General features: G+C 41.4%; 1 protein-coding gene across 4 annotated transcripts in view; it reads right to left on the reverse strand.

The window, feature by feature from the left end:
• ints1 (integrator complex subunit 1) overlaps positions 1-21,470 on the reverse strand; it is a 116,565-nt gene extending 95,095 nt beyond the window's left edge. Inside the window, exons 1-13 of one of the 4 annotated variants that reach the window (XM_052022403.1) lie at positions 21,333-21,470; positions 20,058-20,173; positions 18,542-18,823; positions 16,639-16,835; positions 15,420-15,557; positions 14,368-14,527; positions 13,547-13,655; positions 12,507-12,693; positions 10,508-10,653; positions 7,364-7,505; positions 5,454-5,630; positions 3,902-4,010; positions 1,397-1,517 (exon numbers count right to left, since the gene is read on the reverse strand). In XM_052022403.1, coding sequence (XP_051878363.1) covers positions 1,397-1,517; positions 3,902-4,010; positions 5,454-5,630; positions 7,364-7,505; positions 10,508-10,653; positions 12,507-12,693; positions 13,547-13,655; positions 14,368-14,527; positions 15,420-15,557; positions 16,639-16,835; positions 18,542-18,823; positions 20,058-20,112 — 1,823 coding nt within the window. In that variant the 5' untranslated portion in view covers positions 20,113-20,173; positions 21,333-21,470. Of the gene's footprint in view, positions 1-1,396; positions 1,518-3,901; positions 4,011-5,453; positions 5,631-7,363; positions 7,506-10,507; positions 10,654-12,506; positions 12,694-13,546; positions 13,656-14,367; positions 14,528-15,419; positions 15,558-16,638; positions 16,836-18,541; positions 18,824-20,057; positions 20,174-20,863; positions 20,907-21,195 lie in introns of those variants that run through there. The other 3 variants (XM_052022404.1, XM_052022405.1, XM_052022406.1) reach the window with 3 other exon arrangements.
• Between the last annotated feature and the right edge of the window lie 18 nt (positions 21,471-21,488).

Genomic DNA, 21,488 nt, shown 5'->3' on the forward strand with positions numbered 1-21,488 from the left:
ATTTTATAAACTTCCTCAGGTCACTACTCAGCCTCCTGAGATCCAGTGAGGATAAATCCAGCCCATCCAATCACTCCTTATAATTACAGACCTCCATTCCACTGCAACATCCTGGTGAATCTCTTCGGCACTCACTCTTTTGCTATCACATCCTTCCTACAGTGTGGCAACCAGAATTGTACACAATACTCTAAATGCATTCTAACCAATGTTTTATACAGAAGCAACATGATGACCCAACACTTATACTTAATACCAAATGCCTTTTTTACTACCCTATCCACCTATGTCACCACTTTCAAGAAGCAATGGACTTGCACTCCAAGATGTCTCCCAAGGTCCCTGCCATTTACTCGACATGTCCTACCAGAATTTGACTTCCCAAAGTGCATTACCTCACACTTGTAACTCTTACCCTCTTTCCTTTCATGCCGTTCAAAACTATCAGTGCTTCATATTAAGAAATAATTATACAATAAGCTTTGCAGTCCTGTTCTTAAATTTAGTTCAGCACTTGGAATTCTCTGTATACACTTTTTGCTTACACTTTCTGTATTCTTAATTTTAATGACTGGATCCTTCCCTTCCCTCTTCATTTTACATTAAGTCACTTAGAGATGAGCTTCACCCAGGCACCAAGTAGGAAAAATATCACATGGAATAATATGTATCCTATAATTATGAAATTCCTCTATCATTACAATATTTTTCTTCCATTCCCATACCCCAGCAGAGAACTTACCACTCCAAGGTGCCACAGTTAACATTCTAGCTATGCTTCTAACAGCAGTTATCCTTTTTCTCATAACTAATTCATTACATCTGTTGAATAGATCCTCATTTTCTATCGTATTCTGATTCCTCTCTCTATACATTATCAGACCAAAGCATTCGGATGTTAAATTTCACCAGAAGATATAATCGAGGTTTGTTGTAATCTGACAAAATACTCTTCCTACTCCCTCTGTCTATCCAACGTGCACTCCTTCCAATGACTTTAAACCAGAGAGATCCAAAACAGGTGACTACTATTGGAGACAAGTACAGCTCCTCCTCTTCTCTCCACACTAAACTTCCACTTGGTTAAGATTACTTCACACTCTTTTTAGGAAATGCTCCAATTAGGACTACGCTGTGCCACATTACACCAGAAAAACCTTCCTATTCATCCAACAAGAGGAGAAATTATCTTTGGTTGCTAGTACTGAAGGATGTGAGGGAATCAGCTATTGGTTACACTTAATTCTGCACATTCAGTTCCAATAGTACTCAATGTGAAAATGTGAATGCAACCACCTACTGATCCTCTGCAAGCATTTAACACTGATGTCCAAAGATAATTATTCTGTGCCACCCTCCCCCCACCCCCCCCAAGTCACCAAATCAGGCCACCTACCAATGGATGTAATCCTTGGGATTCAGCTTGCAGACAGTTGGTACCACTGTGTGTAGCCACCACACAGCATCTCGCTGGATGGTTGCAATCTGAGTCTGAAATGCACGCAGCCCTTCCAGGTCTTTAGTTCAAAAGTAACGGTGAGAGAAGGAGAGAAAAAAATGCAGAGAGAAAAGACAAATATATTTCACACTTCCACTGACTAGATTTGTCAAAACAATTTAAGAATACAAGAATGTTAAAAAATTGAAGCAGGACAAGATCAGACAATTCCTCAAGCGTTCTCCTCCATGTTACAAGGTCCTAAAGCCACCACTAACTCCACCTCCCTAGATTATAGCCCAGACCAACAGCAAAACTTCTCATCTGTACTTGTTCATGCAGGCAAAGTTAAAATAAAGCATCCAACCATTGATTTTGATGCCCTGGTCAGCTGAATCAAGTACACATGGATCCTGACACTTTCTGAGCCTGTATAGTTCAGTTCCATATCGGGGATATTGCAGCAACAGGTATAGGCACCTCCCCATTAATCAGGTCAGATTTAAAACCCCTTTTGCATGAGTGCATTGCGATACAAAGACTATCAAATGAGCAAGGATACCAAAAGCATAAGCAAATGAAGAATACTGACAGATAACAGGCCACGTGCAGCCCCATGTTAACTGTGCAGAGTGTAATATACAAAGGTGTTATTGTTGCTCCCCACTCTGAATATGCTTCTGGCAGCAGTGTGATTCTCATTTTTTGTATTAATAGAGTTCTTAACATTGCATGCCCCATAGGAACATGTAATTTTATGGCTGTTAATCACACACTGCTATCAGGGGACCAAACAATTTTAATAAGGAAAACATTCAGAATAATACATTCTGCTCTGTTTAAAGGTACACTGGTATAACTGTAAACACAAGCATCCATGCTCCATAGATTTGTAATTCTATGGAACCTTGAAAGCCCTAGTTAAGCTCTTGTTCACATTAATCTACATCTATCTCAATCCTAGTACTAATTGATTTAAAGAATCAAAATTTATATAATATTTATTATAATCTTAAAATGCCCAAAACACTTTACAGCCAATTAAATATTTTTTGAAAATCAATTCTTGCAATCTATGAAAATGACAAATAACTCATTCACAGAATTCTCACACTACCAGAAATGTGATATAAAATCCAGATAAACCATTTTAGTGAAATGAAAACAGAAGATGCCAGAAACACTCAACAGGTCAGGCATCATAAGGGAAAGAGAAACAAAGTTAACATTTCAGGTCGAAAACCCTTCATTAGAACCTTGGACTTCTCTTCAATCTGAAATGTTAACTCTGTTTCTGTACACAGATGCTGTCTGATTTGCTGAGCATTTACAGCTTTTGCTATTTTTATTTCAGATTTCCTGCACATTTTTGATTCTTTATCTATTTTCGTGACACTGGATGACAGATAAATATTGTCCAGGACTCCAAGGATAACTCTGAGGCTCTTCAAAACAATAATGTTAGAATCTCTGAGATCATCGAACAGTACACTGCAGGAACAGGCCCTTCAGCCCATCATGTCTGCACCAAACATGATGCCAATCTAAACTAATCCAATCTCTTGATTAAGTGTCTCCATGGTATCATCCTGGATTAAGTGCTGGAGTCTAGAGTGGGGTTTGAGCCCGTGACCTCTGAGTCCAAGGTGAGAAAGTGAAGTTGTTCTTTTTTTTTAAGATGCAGACTTGGTAATTGCAAAGAGATCTACTTGCCTGGATTTCACGAGAAGAGCTGACACGGTTCAGCAGCGAGGTAAAGGCCATTAATAAATGTTCATCTGGTCATTGAAATCCTTTTTGGTGGAGTTAAGTTTTTACTATGGTCTTTTTTAATTTAAAACATTAAAATCAGTACTCAAAAATATTTCTCAAAATAGTATAACCTATTAAAACAAATAATACGGTTCTTTTCCCATTGTTGCATGATGGATCTTGTGACAAAGGTGGCATGTGTTTTCTACATTACTGCATTTCAAAAAGTCTGGAGCAATTGTGGACCTGGGCAGGTCTAGCAGACACTGGCCCAGCCCAAAAGTGAGAAGATAAAGAGTGGGGACTAGAGGCCCAGGAGCAGAGTGATGATGGACACGAGCAGGTGCAATGGACATGGGTTGGCCCAAGAGAGCAAAGATAAAGTGTGGGAGCCAGAGACCCAGCAGCAGAGTGGTGATGGATCAGAGCAGGTTTGGCAGCTTCAGCAACAGGTGATGTCACTGAGATTCATCTGGAATGCTGAGTGTTTCATGCTGGAAGACGTAATAGGCTGGGGAGCATTTTTTTTTTGGAGGGTCCAAATTTTCTTTTGCTTTATCATAAATTTCTTATCATTCTATGATCGTGGGTCATGATCAGTATCATTTCATCTAACTGTTCCATCATTAATAATTTCTGCCTAATAGAGCACAGAAAACTTGCCCATCTGAATATTTTCCAGCCCACCATACACCAAGTACTTGTACTTACTCTTTTTCTCGCCTTTGTCCCATGCGAGCCCTGCTTCCTTCACTTGAGCTGTAATCCCTAGCATCATCGACAGGGTCAGCAGGTCTGTGACCTGAATCACAAAGCGCTCCTACAGAACCAAGAAAGCAAATTAAAATTCCAGCTGACACCATCCATTCGGCTTATTGTTCTACATAGGACAACAGAGAATCCAATCAATGGGCTGATAATTGTCCTGAATGTTTCCTGGCATTAGACATTCAGTTTCAGACAGATTTCTTTTTATTTCATTTTGCCTCTTTCTACATTGCTGGGCGACAAATTGAGCTCAGGTGGGATATGACAATATGCAAAACAGAATCTGCTACTGATTCTAGAAATGTCAGTTTGATAAGATGATGTTAATTCAAGAAATGTGACAAGAAGGTCATTGCTAACTCTTTCTGTCATTCTACTTGTCACCCACCATGTCATTGCCTGGGGTTGGGTCAAACAACCCGCCTACAATCATGCCACATATCTCTTCCCTGCACCATACTTCTGATCTAAATCAAATCATAAGTCTGATTAGATTTATTGATGATCGCTGCAGCAGTTTCACACAGTCTGTAAAGTTCTCAATCACATTTTCAAATGGCTCAGTTGCAAATTTACAAACTGAAGTGGTAATAAGCCATACGTAAACATGGGAACTTAAGCAGGTCATTCTGCAGATTACTGCACATATTTTCTGACTTGCAAGAGGGCAGCAGGGACAGTTTGATAACTTTTTGACAAATGAAGGACAGCTCAGTGACAGACAGTGAGTTTGATAGAGGTCTTTATAATAGTAGTTTGGTAAGGAGAGAGGAGCCTGAGCGAGTCCAAAACAAGAAGTTAGTCACTCATAACTTCAGTGCTAAACTATGAAGAAAATTCTTTCCTCAAGAAGAGGAATTTGTGGAACTTGGTATCACATGGAAGAGCTAAGGTGAATAGTATAAATGTATTTAACAGGAAGCTGGAAAAAAAAGACAAAAGAATAGAATATGTTTATAGAGTGTGATGGAACAAGGCAAGGTGAGGCTTGTGTGGTGCAAAAACATCGGCATGAATAAGATGGGCCAAATGGCTGATTCTGTGAAAATCTAACACAGTTCTAATTCTGTGTTCAAGTTTAACCATTCAGGTATACAGGACAAACACGAGTGACTGCAGATGCTGGAATCTGGAGCAACAAACAATCTGCTGGAGGAACTCAGTGGGTTGAGCAGTGGATCGCAAAAGGGCACTTAAAGTAGCTTTGGAGTAAGATTACAATCTGAGAAATAAGTGGTCCCAGGATCAGGACTGGTTTCAGCTGAAGGTCCTTCCCACCACCTTGGCTCACATGAGAACAGTCACTAAAGCAAGATATTGAAGGAGTGTCAAGGGAGTAGATGGCAACAACTATAGAGTTGCAAAGAAGGAAATCAAAGAAAATAATTCAAATAAATATGCTCATCTCGATCTCCTAAAACAGAAGGACTCAGGGCTCTGTTGGCTTCATTTGACTATAAACACGTTATGCACGCACTTAAGAACAAGCACCCACCTTAAACTCCATATCTAGATATGTCTGCTCCTTTCGCTCCTGCATCAGGCCCAGACAGAAGGAGGGAAAGTTGATCTCATGTTTGGTTTGTTTAATAATTTCCCGCAGCAAAGCTCGAGATGCTCGAAGATAATCATCTTTATTGGTGAGTAGATCCTGGAACACCATAGCTAGATACTGAGAGAATGCGGCACAGAATGAGACATATCATAATATTTATATAACTACCGAAAAGCAAACCATACAGAGAAACCACAAGTTGCCCATCAACCAACATTTACAAATTCATGGAACTATTCAAACTCCAGGTGACTTAATGCACCCTTTGACTTGGGGAGATTAGGAAGGTGCCAACTTTAGTTTCTAAGCTGTTATCATTAAACTAACCTCAACAATGGTGTCTACAATAATTCTCAATCTGTTTTGGATACTGAAGAAAAGGATATACGTACAATGGAGGCAATGGACTATTTAAACTCTTGTATTTTCCTTTTGCATCTATGTGAATTATCGGTACTTAAAGAAAGAGACTATCTGCCCCTCACCAGAACTCTAACGGAACATCTTTCCATTAATTTTTCCAACAGGTGTTTATCAGGCTTGCTACCATATTTATCCATGTGATTTGCCTCAACTCCAAAGTTCTCACAACACTGTGGAGCGTATCTTGTATTCTTCTGATGTTCCTCAGAGCTTATATTGCTGTACCAAAATATCTTGGAAGAATACTACACTAATTGCGAGACTAGTTCCTGCAATGGGGGGGGGGGGGGGGGGTTTACGGGGAGTTGTCCTATATGATGAATGATCGTGTAGGATAGGCAATCAAGTCAGTGACTACAGGCCTGAAATTTATAGGTTTGCGAGAGATTGACAAGGTAGATAAGTATGACTAGGGATGCTGTCTCAAGATAAGTGGATAGCCATTTAGGACTGAGCAGAAGAGAACTTTGTTCACTAGTAGCCTTGTGAACCTTTGGAATTCTCTACCTCAGGGAGATATGTTTAGTCAATGAGCAAGGTTGAGATTGGTGGAACTTTGGATTTAAAGGTAATCAGGGGACATGCAAGGTGCTGGAGAGCTGACTCAACCTCACTCAATGGCAGAGCTGACAGAGCTTGCAACATAGTATTTCAAAAATGAAGGTAATAGTCTTTGTTATTTCTGCCAGGAGAGGTTCGATGCAGCCCAAATATTATTGTTAAATGACTTGATCTTCCATTCACATGTCACTATTAAAACTGGGATTTGCCGTTTCCTCCCAAGTCTAAGCATCCAGTGCTGGCATGACCTATGCTGGCAGTTGCATCTTTTGACCTGCTGCCTGTGCTCCTCATGGAGTCCAACAGGCTGCACTAACTTCCATAGGTATTCCGACTCTCAGACTGCCTGGGTTAAACAGCATGCTCCAGGATCAAATAGCCAGTGATTTTGAGGCAACAGGAGAAGAATAACTTCATTCCTATAATTAGAAAATCAAACATGAATATTGTTTTCCCCTCATTCAGCATGCATCTAGTCCCTCCATTCCGCATTGGCACTATTTGACAACCAACTTTGTTAGGGGTAAATGTTTTGGCTGACTGTTAAAGGGTTTTGTGGGCAGGACTTGTTCTGCCTTGTTGGGAAAGCTCAACACAGAATGGGGACTCAATCTTTGTAGTTCAGGTCAGGAAGGTTTTAAGGAAAAAAAAAGACAAGGCAGACCAATTTTTTGTTTAAACAGACTGTGCTCATGCAGAACGTATGGTTCCTCTTGCTCTGAATGTTCATGTTCTTAAATGAATTGCACAACAATTATCTATTATCATCTTCCCAGAACAAATTAACAACAAAGCTCATTTATCAGCTTGCAAACCACCAGATCCATTGGATTGCCTGTGCACAACACAGGTATGTAAGGGCTCACCTTAGGGGCCAGTTCAGAGTTGTGCTGCAGCACTGTGTACAGGACCTGCATGTTGTTTGGGTTTCGTGCATTTGACAGCTCATTAAAAATGACAAACTTCACCAGCGTTCCCAGGTTATCTCGATGGGCATTCAACAATTCCCTAAGATCAAATGGAAGGAGAAAAATTTTACAGTGAGGCAATATTACACATATTGAAAGAGAAAAAAAATCCTTGGATAAAGAGCTCTGTTTATATAGCACCTTTCAAGACCTCTGAGCGTCACAAAGCACTTTACATCTTGAGGACAAAATGTAAAGTGTACACTTAAGGGCAAAGAACGAATAAGCAATGCTGGAACTGTGAGATGCAGGACACATCAGTTGCTGGAAATCTAAAGAGAATCTTGAGTTAACATTAAAGGTCGATGACCTTGCATCAAAACTGGCCAGTTCTGACATGAACAGGAAAGACTCCTGTCTGAAAATGTTAATTTTAATATCAAGTCCCAAGGGTTGTGACATGTCAAGACTGAAGACACCTTCAGCTTACATTGGATTTCGTTGGAACAATGTAGCAGGTGAAAGATAAAAGCCAAAGACTCTGACATTTATTTCTTTGGCCTATGTGCTTGCAACAAATTCCAATGCAAGCTCACAGAAGAGTACCTCATCCTCCAACCTAGGCACCTCACAGCCCTCTGGATTCAAAATTGAATTCAATAGTTTCAGATAACCAGCTTTTCCTGCTTCCTTCAGAACTGAAAGACTCTGATGCAACGTCATCCACCTGTTTCACTGACTCTAGGTGGCACAATCAGCATTTCTGACATCTGGATTCTCTTAGTCTCCCACCTATGACAGTCATTCCTTACGTTCTCTCCAGCTCTCCCCCCTCTCTGCAATGTAAAATGTGCTTACTTGCCAGTTCTGATGAAAAGTCATCTACCTGATATTTTACCTCAGTTTCTCACACCATCAGATGCTGCCTGGCCTGCTGAGTATATCCAACATTCTCTGTTTTTATTTTTAATGTTTCAGTAACATTGACTGTAGGACACATATTGGCCCAATCTGGAAAATTGGAGTCCTTACATGAAGCAGGTTGGGAAGAGGTGCAGTCAAGTAGGAATCCATGGGGTTGTAATGGACACTGGTCACTAACCTATCCCCTGAATGATAAATTTCATGTCATTTAAGTCAGTGATAATAAATTTGATTCTGATTCTCAGATGAAGATAGAGAAGTTGAGAAAGGAAAGGGAAGAGTCAGAGATGGTCCAGGTGGAAGTCAGAACAGAGTGGAAATTGGCAACAATGGGAATAAAACCTCCGAATTCAAGAGCAGGACACAGCAACTGTCATCAATATAACAGAGAAAGATTTGGGGAAGGGGTCCTGAGTCAAACTGAAAGAAAGACTGTTCCACACATCCCATAGGTGTGGTGTGAATCTATGACAATTCCCATGGGTACAGCTTATATTTGAAGGAAAAAAAGGTTAGCTTTAGATCAGCTCTAGATTTGCATCAAGTGGCTCAATGTTGACACTGAAATGAGCACACAAAAGCACTCGGCCCCTCAGGTCTGCCCCTTCATTCAATATGATTGATGCTGGCCTCAACCCTTCTTTTATGCCAGTTCCTCATAACCCTTAATTCTTCGATCTTTCAAATATTTAATATTTGCTTGTTTTGTAGCTATTTTGGAGCAAGCATTACAGGCGATACAGTATCCAGCAGATACAGCTGCTGCTGCACAGTTCCAGTGACTTGAATTTGATATTGTCCTTTGGTGCTATTTATATGAAGTTTGCACATTCTGCCTGTTACCACATGGGTTACCCCTGTGTGATCTTAATTCCTTCCCTATTCCAAAGACATACTGGTAATTTAATTGGCCACTGTAAATTTCCCCTAGTATAGGAAGGTGGCAGAGAACTGGGGGGAGTTGATGGTTATGTGAGATAGTTATAGAGAATTAAGTGGGGAAATGGAGCTGATTGGAATGCTGAGAGCCGACATAAACTCGATGGGTTATATGACCCTCCTTTATGTTATATATAAAAAAAAGAGCTCCCACAGTTTATTGACCACAAAAATTCACTAAAACACAGGCCTTTCCAAAGGTAAAAGAGAATGGGCACACAGAGAACTTACTTTAATATAGCAGGTTTAACACAGAAACACTCTAAGGAGATGTTTGAGGACACAGAGTTCAACAACATGTTAAAAGACCTTACTTATTACACTATATAGCACAAAGGAAGAGTGGAGATTTAACACAGAGACAGGGGATAATAGTGGTTTTAAATAGCTAAGAGAAAGCTTAAGAAAGATAATGCTCACATTTTACCTTTAATTCTTACCTGGTCACAAAAACCCTGCAGCAGTCAGGTTAAAGCCTGGTTATCCAACCAGAGCACAACAGGACCCAACTACAGGTGTTGGGATCAGGATGGAGACCCAATACAAAAAACAAGTCCTCAAACTTGGGTAGGGTTGGAATTGACCATGGATGGGGTGAGTTCAGATGGGTCATGTACAGGTCAAGTACAGATTTGCTGTGGCCAGGTTGGGTTTGGCTCAGGTTTTCATCTTATACCCAAACACATGTCCAAGTCAGGTGAACACCACCAAGCCTATTTTACAAGACATACAAAACTAAACATTGGCTACCAAGTGCTGACCTGCATCTTCATGGTGTAGCATGCAGCTTAAACTCACCATTTTGAAGCTACCGCCCAAAAATGCAATTTGGCTTGGACATTGCACTGAGAACTGCGTGTATGTTGAAAGGCTGTCCTGCAGACTGATGTACAATACATTCTGGAGCCATGATCAGTTCAGTTATTCTCCTGACCATATTACATTTAACCTAATTCTGTGCAATTAGAGAAAAAAATGCTGGGTTTGAAAAGCTTCCCTTTAAACCCATCACTTCAATTCCTCACTGTGATAGCACATTCAAAATTCCAAGCACTTTCTAGATATCGAACTTTTCCAGTGTTCGCAGCGGAATTTATACCTCCTTAGTTTGAGACAAGGAACATTTTATGACAGTCTAGCTTTGTTGACATGGATTGCTTTCCTTGGCCTCTGTAGATGCTTTGTTTTCAAGTCCCTTTTAGATGCCTTTACAGGACATCTGGTAGTTCTGGTACTCACTTTACGCAGAGCATGTAATGGTTCAGCAAAACCTTGGGCTTCAGGCGGATTTTGATGAGATTCGACATAACCTCCATGTCCTCTGTTCCATGTGAGGAGCAGTTGGTGCAGACTGACATCAGCAGGTCCTGAGCTGGACGGGTCAGCTAACAGACAGAGACAAAACACAGTTACACATATTTGGCAAGGTGTCTGTTCAAAGTGAGATATGCAAAGCACAAAACCCAGGTCAGAATCTCTCCTCTCAAAGTTCAGTTCAGAAGTAAATCCAAAGATTATCAAGGCAAAACAAAGTCGAATTAAGGTTAGATGAAGAGGAATAAATAAAGTAAGACTCAATACAGATTATCCCCAGGGTATGACAGGATTCCACTTCCGTGAACTATTTTAACCCAGACAGTTCCCAAGTCAGAAATGCGGTCATGAACTGTGTTTCCACCCAGCAGCAGACGCCTGCAGCTCTACAGCAGCTGGCAAATCCATCCCACCAGTCTCCCAAATACTCATTCATATGTATGGGCTGTGCATAAGTTGGATGTTTGTAAACTGGGGAGGACAAAAGACTGAATTTTGTGGTTAAGTGCCAGCAGTGTCAAATTTCCCAAGGTGCTTTGCAAAAGCATTCTAAAATAATTCAACACCGAGTTAGGGTCAATTGAGGTGCAGATGACCACAAGCTTGATGAAATAGGTAGACGTTAAGGAGGAAAGATAGATGAACGGGTTTAAGAAGGGAAGTCCAAAGCCTTGGTCCTTGGCAGCTGAAGGGAGAGCTGCCAATGGTGAAGCCATAAAATTCAGGATTCACAGGAAGTCAGAATTGGAGCAAAACAGAAATCCTGGAGGAATGTAGGGATGGATTTACTACCAAGACAGGAAACAGAGAAGAATTTGTAATTAAAGAGACATTTACCAATCAGGAGCAAATATAGGTCAGCAGTCACAAGGGTAATGGATGAATGCACGAGTGGACATGGACATTCAGGCCACCCAGGAGTGTGCTGATAGCCAAGTCTAAAAAATAAAAGCTTGGATGAAAGTTTCAGCAGCAGGTGACTTGAGACAGGTGAGGATTCAAGTGACACTAGAGAAGTGGAAATGGGCAGTCTTAGCAACAGTGTAGTGTGGTCCAAAGTGCATCTCGGAGATGTGAAAATTGAGAATCTTATTCAATTATGGCACAGAAGGTGGTTCTTCAAGTTCATGTTGGTAAAGGTGACAGCAAGGCTCCAAACAGTCTCTGACCACAGCCAGGAAGAGATGGAGTCTGTTCCCTAGCCCCCAAGTTTACGACAGGAACTGAAAACATGGCTTCAGTCTTCTTAATACTTAAGATGCAGGAAATTTCTTTCCATTCAATGCTCTTTGTCAGACAAGAAATAAAACAAGGCAGCAGTAGAGTCAAGAATGGTGGGCATGGGTAAAAGGAAGATGTCACCAGCCTACATCCAGAAGAACAGGAAAGAATGCATCACCCTTTGTCACCATGGCTTATTTTGATCTAGGTCATTTTGGGACTATGGTAGGGTCAGAAATCTCATTGGTGGAGTGAAATGAATTGAAAGAAAGATGTACTTAGGAGGCTACAGCACTTTCAAGAACATTGAGGAGAAACGGTTTTAAATGGATGTTAGTTTGCAAGGTCAAAGCAGGTCAGCTGTTGCTTTTGTGAAGAAAGACAGGAGGTCAGATTGGAAGGAGAGGGGAAGAGTACCCAAGGAGAAGTACTGCTAACGCCAGGCTATCAGGAAGGGAAGTTGTGTGCTTTTTTGCTGAGTAGAAGTAGAATCTGGAGTTGCATCACATATATTCAAAGTTTACTCGGAAACATTCCCTCAGTGAAGGGAAAAGGGTTCCAGTGTAAGAGCAGGCATTGCAGAAGCTGGAAAATTCCCTTCTGTTCTCAGATCCCATGTTTAAATCAAGTTCTTTTTAAATTATTTTCCACATCAACTCCTAACTCTTGACCTTTAGTTCTGTCCTGCCCCATGACATCCCACCTTTGGGTTCTGCAGCCACATCTCCAGCCGTTGAACAGCCATCAGGCGAACTTCCTTATAACCACAGGTGGCAGTGAGTAACCGCAGCAGGTTCCGCGAGACGTTATCCATGGGCTGGCGTCGATTGAGCTGATCACGAAGCATGTCAATTACATAATCTTCCACGCTCTCAGCCAAGTCCTCATACCTAGAGGATGAATCAGAGAAAAAACTAAAAACTGTTGCAGAATAACTCTTGCTTATTATGGAGAGACTGCAACTTTGGGAAAGGCATCATACACAGCACCTGGAACTAGGTGCTTTCTCGCTCATTTGAGAAAGATTTTACTGTAAAATGTGGCACCAAGGGTACCAGGTGAACAGAAAATACACAGACTGAACCTGCCTTAATTACTCACCATAAAACAGTAGTGACTGAAAATAAACAGGCAGAAGTTTTTCCATAGGAACTGTAATGGTACGCATCTCAAGAAACCAATGCAACAAACCCAGTACCTGGCTGATCTATTAGAATTCTCAAGTCAGATTCTAGATGTACAAAAATCTACATGCAAAGCCAAATAATCAATCCCTAAAAACTAGAAAATGCATTTAAGGACACTGAATTTCTCACCTGCACTGAGGTCACTGCCAATCTTGCCCCCATCTGCCTGCAGCGACATGCTACTCTGGAAAATCAAAATTACTAAAAGCTGCTAAATGCCAGGTAATTTTCACTCTTCTCCTGGTATACCTTACAGTTTCTTATCCAACAGTCACAAATGGGGACAAAGGGGGCTCTTCTCTCAACATACCACCTTCCCACCTCATGCACACCACTCATCTGCACAACTTGAGAGATGTTATTGAAGAGATATTTCCATTATTCGCTCAAAGTTATGTTACACTTAAACAATTCACTGGATTCCTCAACATCATATTACAGTGCCGTTAAAACATCAGGTTTCATTCTCTTCCCCAGCCATGGTCGTCATCTCCCTGCCACCACCTTATCCAAAATGTCCATGATCTGCTAGAGGAATAACGTGACTGGCTTTTACCTGGGCATCACCTGGCCTGCCTCTACGTCTGGGCTCAGCTTCTCTTCTGCAATGAGCAGCTCAGCTTGATTATCATCGTCGTCTGGCGTGGATGGATGTGGACTCCCACCTGTAGATTAGTCAATAGAAGAAAAGCAACTGTCTCTACACAATGCACAGCTTTAGAGATCATAATTATATGGTTATCATCAATTGTCAATTCAGGAGAAATTCCTTTACCAAGAGAGTGGAGAGAATGAAGAACTTCCTACCAGAAGAAGTAAGGTTGAGGAAAATATCACAGGTCCATTTGAGGAAACTAAATTAATAGTGAGAAAGAAATAAAGGATTATGCTGATAGAAGATTCATAAATACCAGCATGAACCAGACGGACCAAGTTTCTGTGTTTTTATAGCTTTACAGAATTCTAATTCCAAGCCTAAGTCTAACTACCTAGAGTGCCACTGACTACACAGAACAGTCTGGCTCTTTCTCCGATTATTATTCTGGACAACCAATCCCAACCAGAGCAATGATGTCTAAAAAGAAGCAAGTAAGCTTGGATACGGGGAAAGTCTAGGATTGGCCTTGCTTCCAAACAGCTCCAAGAATGGCATTAGATAGCCTAGCAAACTCCATCCCTCACTAATGCGTGAAGAGCAGTGACTTGGGAAAAGCAACCAAAAATTACCCATGGAATCAGCCAGCAACAAGCAGAGCATCATAAATGGTGAAAAGACAGAAGGAAAATATTTAACTAAAGAATGCTAAGGATGTGGAATATGTTATCGTGTTTTGAGATGTATAGCAAAAATACATTTAAGAACACTGAATTTCTCACCTGCACTGAGGTCACTGCCAATCCTGCCCCCGTCCGCCTGCAGCAACATACTTTTTGGAGACATCTTTGTGTTAAAAGCGGTCTGAATATTCTCAACAAAAGTCTTGCACTGGGGACTGTCCACCCAAATACGTTCACCGAGGGAGTCCTCAATATACACCTGAGGAAAGTGTTTGAAATGCTGCTTTCAATAAATAGATTTATGAGAGTTGCAATAAAAGAATTCATCTGATCACCACTTTCATTAGCCAATTACAGATCCATCTGGGTGAACGGAGAGCTAATTGGATTAATATAACACAAGCATGATATACCAGAATACAAAGTGACATATTACTAAGTGCTTCACTGCGTTTTGCAAGAGGCAATGTGGTTAATAAGCGAGAGTTCTTCAGTGCTGGAGGAGTGACATCTTATGATAGAGATGTTAATTAGGGCTCCATCTGCCTTCAGATTGAAGTAAAAAATCCAGTAACATTATTTGACAAGAAGCAAGAGAATTCTCTCACTTCTCCTACCATTATCTACCCCTCAACAAGCATCATTGATCTGGTCACTTACTTCATTGCTGATCTGTGGGAGCTTTCCGTTCATAAATTGGCTGGTGTCTCTTACATCATAACAGTGACTACACTTACAGAAAAGATTTTATTGGATGTAGGTGTTTTGAGACATCCAAGGTCATACAAGGCACTGTATAAAAGGTTTTTGTTAGATGGGCAATAAGTCAGTGAATGAATTGAGAATACAGAATATGTATTGAAAAGTACTTTGATTCACTGTGCAGTGATGATGCACAGCATTATGCTCAGGATTCCCCCAAAACTGTACCAATAAGCAAGCAAAAGAAGCTTGCCTATAACCTTGGCTCTACATTAAATGAACACAGTGTAGTTCCCCTATCTTAACCGTGACAGCCAGTCTGCCAGCAAGAAAGCAGTTCACGAAACAGTTCATAAAATTCCCCAAGAGCAACACTAAACGTGAAACATGACATGGGAGTGTGTTGAAAGGCCAGACCCATGCTTCACCAATGTACAAATTGGACATACCTTGACAAAGATTTCAGGCCAGTTCTCATCTTCCTCGTAGGCCGCCATGAGGAGATTACAAGTAAGCACTGAAACCAAACTGTTGCCTTTTGTTTTGAAATTAATAGAAGCATCTCGTCGGAGCAGACTGCAAAGGGCCTAATAAAAAGATATTAAGTAGACACATCAATACCTGCATAATAGCCTGCTTCCCTCATTCCCTTCATGAAGGAGGACTGATAAGAGTTCAAGCATCTAATTAAGTTATAAAGAATCTACAATAAAGGACCATGTGGCCCAAGTGATCCAAGCTGCTGTTAACCCTCAAGACGAGCCTTCTCTGCTCCCCTGTCATCTAACCATCTCATGACTCTCTATGTCAATCTCTGAGGAGTAGTTTTCAAGCTTCCCCTTAAAGCATTATGTAAAAATAATTCTGGTGACTGTTGCAAAATGCATTGTACAGATCGGGAAGGTGACAGATTTGGCCAGTTTTCAGTCTTGGCTCAGTCAGAAGGTCATGGGTTCAGGTCTCACTCCAAAGACTTGAGCTATTATGGCATCTCTACAGTACTGAGGTGCTATGTTAAGAGGGGTGCAGACTTTCAGATGAGGCTCTATCTGCACTTTTGGATGCATGTAAAAGATTCCACAGCGAAATTTAAAAAGAGTAGGAAAGTTCTCCCCAGCTTCCCAATATTTTAACCCATATTTGTTCCTCAAGCAACATTATTAAAGAAAGATATCTGTTCATTACCATAATGCAGTTTGTGTGATTATGCTGTGTACAAAAAAAAGGCTGCCATTTGTCCTACAACAGTAACTAGAATTTAAAGAAAACATAATTGGCCGTAAAGCCCTTCAGGATGATTCAAGAAAACAAGAGGTATTTTACAATGGCAAATTTTCTTTTAATTGCTCTGTGGGTATTTCCTAAAATAAAGGCATTGCATGCAGTAAACTGAACTATTCTTTCAAGGACTGGATAATGAACCAGAAGCAGCTCTCTCACCTTGCCCATAACATACAAACCAGAGGTGACAGCCTGGAACTTGAAGGTCACATCATAAATGAAGTTGCTCATTCCCGGGAACATCCAAGTAGGTATCCTCTGCACCCTTTCTATGGCCTTTCTTTCCTGAACTGTGGTGCCCATTACCATCCGTAATATTCCAACTGAGGTCCCATTTTGTACAGCCATTCCTACCTTCCTTCTCACATAATCTATACCAACCCTTACCTCAATAACACCCTCTGTGGCAAAGACATTGGGCTTGATTTTGGCCAAATACATCAGGCTGAGAAACAGCATTGTGTCTGGCTTCACCCGATTGAGCTTCATCTGCTTCACTGCTCCACAAAGCAGCCCTTCAATGCGGTCGTCATTTCCTTCCAGCTCTGCAGCCTCTATCTCATCCAACAATGTCGCTGGGGGGACTGTTGCAAAGCAGAAAAAATAAAGATCACCTGCCTTCTAGAACAGAAAGCCTTAGAAACATCCTACCCCATACAAATGTTCACAGGTTTTGCACCATCATTGTTAAAGTCAAGGATTTTATCGGCCTCTTCAGTAAATGAGTCACTGAATTACAGTACAGTAGGATAATAGAACCACAGCTCACAGCAGAAACTTTCCTAATCTATGTCTACAATGGCAAGTGATGCAGCCAGTAGAGCTGCTGTCTCACAGATCCAGGGAACAGGTTCAATCCTGACTTCTGGTGCTGGCTGTGAAGAGTTTGCATGTTCTCCCTGTGACCCAGGGGCTCTGGTTTCCCCCACATCCTATAGACATGCAGGTTGATAGGTTAATTAGTTGCTGTAAATATCACAAAGTTTTCATCCTAAGTTATCAATATTGTGTATCATGAGCATTCAACAAAATAAAACTGCCCCACAATGGACATGACCTGCAGTGCTGGCTCAGTTAGCAGCACGCTGAGTCAGAAGGCACCAAGATCCGGACTTGCACTCCACTACTGTAACTTACAGAGTGCTTCACTGTCGGAGGTGCTAACTTTCAGACCAGACCCTGAACCACAGTCCTGTCTGTCCTCTTAGGTGAGCATAAGAGGATCCCTGGAAACATTTTGAAGAAGAGCAGTATCACTATCTCCAGCATCTTGCCAATATCTGTGCTTCAAATGACGTCACTAAAACAGATTAAATGGCCATTATCTGTGGCAGTCTACTGAACACAATTGGCTGCTGTGTCTCCTACAAGGGTGACTACTTCAAAAACTATTTAATGTGCTGTGAAGTGGTTGTGGGTAAACCAAGACTAGGGAAGATGCCAAATAAATCAAATTATTTCGTTCTATTCTTTTACAAGTTCTAAAACAACATGGATAACTGGCCTGTAGTTCACCCCAAATTTATATAATAAATCACTTCAATGATGATTTTTGAGTCAGATGAATTAATCACAACCAATCTACTACAATTATTTAACTGAAAATCAGGCTCCAGAAGGTTTGAAAAGACCAAAGTCCATATGTCAAAAAATCAACAGACAAATCAAACCAAGCAATAGTTAGGCCTTTTCTAAATTTGGATCTTGAAACACAAAAGTCATTTGTGAAGACTAAGGAGTGACAGAATTCTACAAAGCATGGCTGCCTCACCTTCAAATATAGGGCCTTCGAACTACAACATTAACTTTGCTTCTCTTTCCACAGATGCCTGATTTGCTGAGTGCTTCCAGTATTTTCTGTTTTTATGCTCCATCTGCCCTCTTGGCTAATTGCAAAAGTACCTCATTGCACTGTTTTGAAGTAGGACAATTCTGCCAAATGACCTAGCCAATTCTTATCCCTCAGCCAACAATATCAAAACGGATTATCAAGTCACAGATGACTTGATTATCGTATTTGTTGGATCATTGCTAATTGTGTTCAAAATGGCTACCATGTTTCCAACATGATACAATAGAGACTTCACTTGACAAAGCTGGCCGTAAAGGTATTGACAAATATCTGGAGGTTATGAAAAGTGCAATACAAGTGCAAATTCTGTTTAGTTTTCAAGAATTGAATCAAATGGTTAAAATGTCAGAAGAAACAACAGCAAATCAGAGGGTGGTGTACAATCCCAGACACTAGGTCATGCAGACAGATCAACGGGCAGCAGCCTGCAACTCCTACCTTCAATTGGTACAACAGATGGCTCCTTAATTGAAGGAGAAATAGCTCGTTTCTCAGCAACAGCAGCCTCTGCCAGGCGCCCTAGCGCACTCAATGGTGGAGTGGAAGAGATCTTTGGACGCTTTGAAAGGCCAGAGGTTGAGGCCAAGGCTGATGATCCCTCTCGTTTCCGATCAGACTGCAGTCCTGCCTGTGTTGGCTTCAACAATGCAGCAGGTGCCTTAGTGTCAGAGGCCTGACTTTTCGATCCCAGGGCTATAAAATCTCCAGGTGGAGGATGGCCTGAAAAGATACAAAATTAAACACAAACTAAAATAAGACTGATCAAAGGAAAAGGATGGCAAAATGATCCTAATATAAATGGGAATGAAATAGGACAAGGAAACTGCCCCACTTAAAATTCAGATTTACGTGGATGATGTCAGGAATGATTATGGAATTCGGAGTAGTGAAATCAGGTTTCACCAAATGACAGGATAACAGATTCAGATCAGCTTATTGTCACATACACCAGGGTGCAATGAAATTCCTTGCTTGCGTGAAGCTCACAGAATAAACAGTATACATGGTAATAATAAATACAACAACAAATAGGCAAGTACAAAACAAAAGAATGGTGCAAACACAGTAGTGCAATCAGAAGTAGTGCAAAAAGTGCTAAAGTAACAATAACAGAATAACCGAGAGAAATAGAATAAAGTCCAAGAACATTGCAGCACCAATGGGAAGGGAATATGAAAGAGGTGGTTGGTTCAGAAATCTGATAACATTGGGGAACAAGCTGTTCTTGTATATAGTTGCCTGAGCTTTTAAGCTCCTGTATCTTCTCTAGAAGGTAAATGAGAGAAAAGGGATTGGCCAGGGTGGCAGGCATCCTTGACAACCTAATTACCCTTCCACCGTGAAGATGAACTGGATAGAAGGAAGTGATGAGCCTGTGATGGACTGGGCAGTGTTTACCACTCTCTGCAGGATCCGTCGGTCCGGAGCAGAGCAGTTACCACACCAGGCTGAGATGCAACCCATCAGGATACTTTCTATAGGGTATCTGTACAAGTTCGAGAGAACCCTCGTGGACAAGCTGAATCTTCTCAGACACCCAAGAAAGTGCATATGCTGATGTAATTACTTGATCACTGCATCAGTATGGAGGGACTAGGTGAGGTTGCTGGTGATACAGATGCCTAGGAATATGAAGCTGTCAACCATCTCTATAGCAGTTCCATTGATGAGGGCAGGGTTGTGTTAAGGTTACAACCAGATCACCCATGATCTTATTAAATGGCAAAAACAGGATAAGGAAAATAAACTTAAAAATTAGATTTTCTTAGAACATCACGAATGATTGTGGACTGAAGAGCAGTGAAATCTACAAGTAAGGGGCACACTCCTAATTCATGTATTTGTAAAACCACAGAAAACCTGCATCACGCTTTACAACTCAACATAACTATGCCAAGAATTTTTTTCTGGTTATAAAAAAATCTGCACTCTTTGTAAAGGAGGCCTCACTCACCACTGGGTTTGGCACTGCTGGGCCGCCGAATTGCTACAGCTTTTGGCCGGTTCATCCTGACTGTTTAAATGCCTTCCCCTTCCTTATTGTGCTGAATTGGAAGCAATTGTTACTGCCTGTCAGCAAGAAACACAAATATACAGAGACATAAAAAAGTAAACAAAAATACTGAAATGACTGGAAAACTTGAAATAAAACTGTTAAGCCTTACGTTGATTAGCATTCATAAAAGATGATCAATATTACGCGTGGATCCCTCAAAGTCCGAATAGAATTATTTTAAGTGAAGATGAAAAACTGTTATATTTGTTAAATATAACATTCAAGATTATTGTCATATGCACAAGTACAGTGAGGTACAGGTACAATGAAACACTTGCTGGAAACAACATCACTGGCATTTTTTACCTATTAAATAATATTTATTATTAAATAAAAAAGAATTATGTGCTAAAAGTGTAGTTAGAATAAAATTAAGTACACTTAAAAAAAATTTTCAATCACCTTCAAAACATCAAACCATCTGCTGGCAGAACTCAGCAAGTTTCCTGTGGGAGGAAAGGAATTGCTGATATTCGGGTCGAAAACCTGCATCAGGCAAGAAGGCCAGTATAAAGAGGTGAAGGGAAGTGGTGAGCAACGAGTTTGAGGTGATTGGTGGACTGAGGAGGGCCATCTCGCCTCTCCACTCTTAGCCCTGATGCAGGGTTTCAACCCGAAGCGTCAACAATTCCTTTCCACCCACAGATGCTGCTCGACCCACTGAGTTCCTCCAGCAGATTGTTTGTTGCTCCAGATTCCCGCACCTGCAGTCTCGTGTTTCCCAAAACAATTTGTTTTCATTCTTGACATTTAAGACATTCTACTCTTTAATAATCTATTTTTTTTCTAAATTCAGGTACAGGTCCATGCATGGCTCAGGGGGTGCAGATCATACGTCCACCCAAGGCCACACTCCCGAGGGTCGAGCACAGGAGTCTATGCTGATACTCCAGTGCAGTGCTGAGGGTGTCCCACACTGCCAGCGATGCCACATTTCAGATGGGCCATTGCCCGCCTCCTTATGTGTCAGAGTTTTGCACAGGGAGATTACTCGGTGCCCCGGGTATCGGGAGCCAGAGGATGTGGTCGTTATCACCTCCTGGTGTGGGAGAGATCCCGTGTCCACCGGTGGTCGCGTCCCCGGCACCATTTAAATGAGGAGCTTTACCAGCTGCAGAGAGCTCTGGGGCGGGCTGAGGGATCAGGTGGACGCCACGGAGACTCCGCCCTCACCTAGACCCGATTAGCCGCCGAGACCGAAACTGCCGGCTCCCGGGCCCACCAGCCGCCACCTCCCCCGGTCGCCGACCCAACCGTCCCGCGCCGAAATCCTTCCCCCAGCCTCCCGCCGCACCCGGAGACCTATTGCCGCGCACCAGGAAACTGCGC

The sequence above is a fragment of the Pristis pectinata genome, chromosome 8 (assembly GCF_009764475.1).
Source record: "Pristis pectinata isolate sPriPec2 chromosome 8, sPriPec2.1.pri, whole genome shotgun sequence".
Lineage (NCBI taxonomy): Eukaryota > Metazoa > Chordata > Chondrichthyes > Rhinopristiformes > Pristidae > Pristis > Pristis pectinata.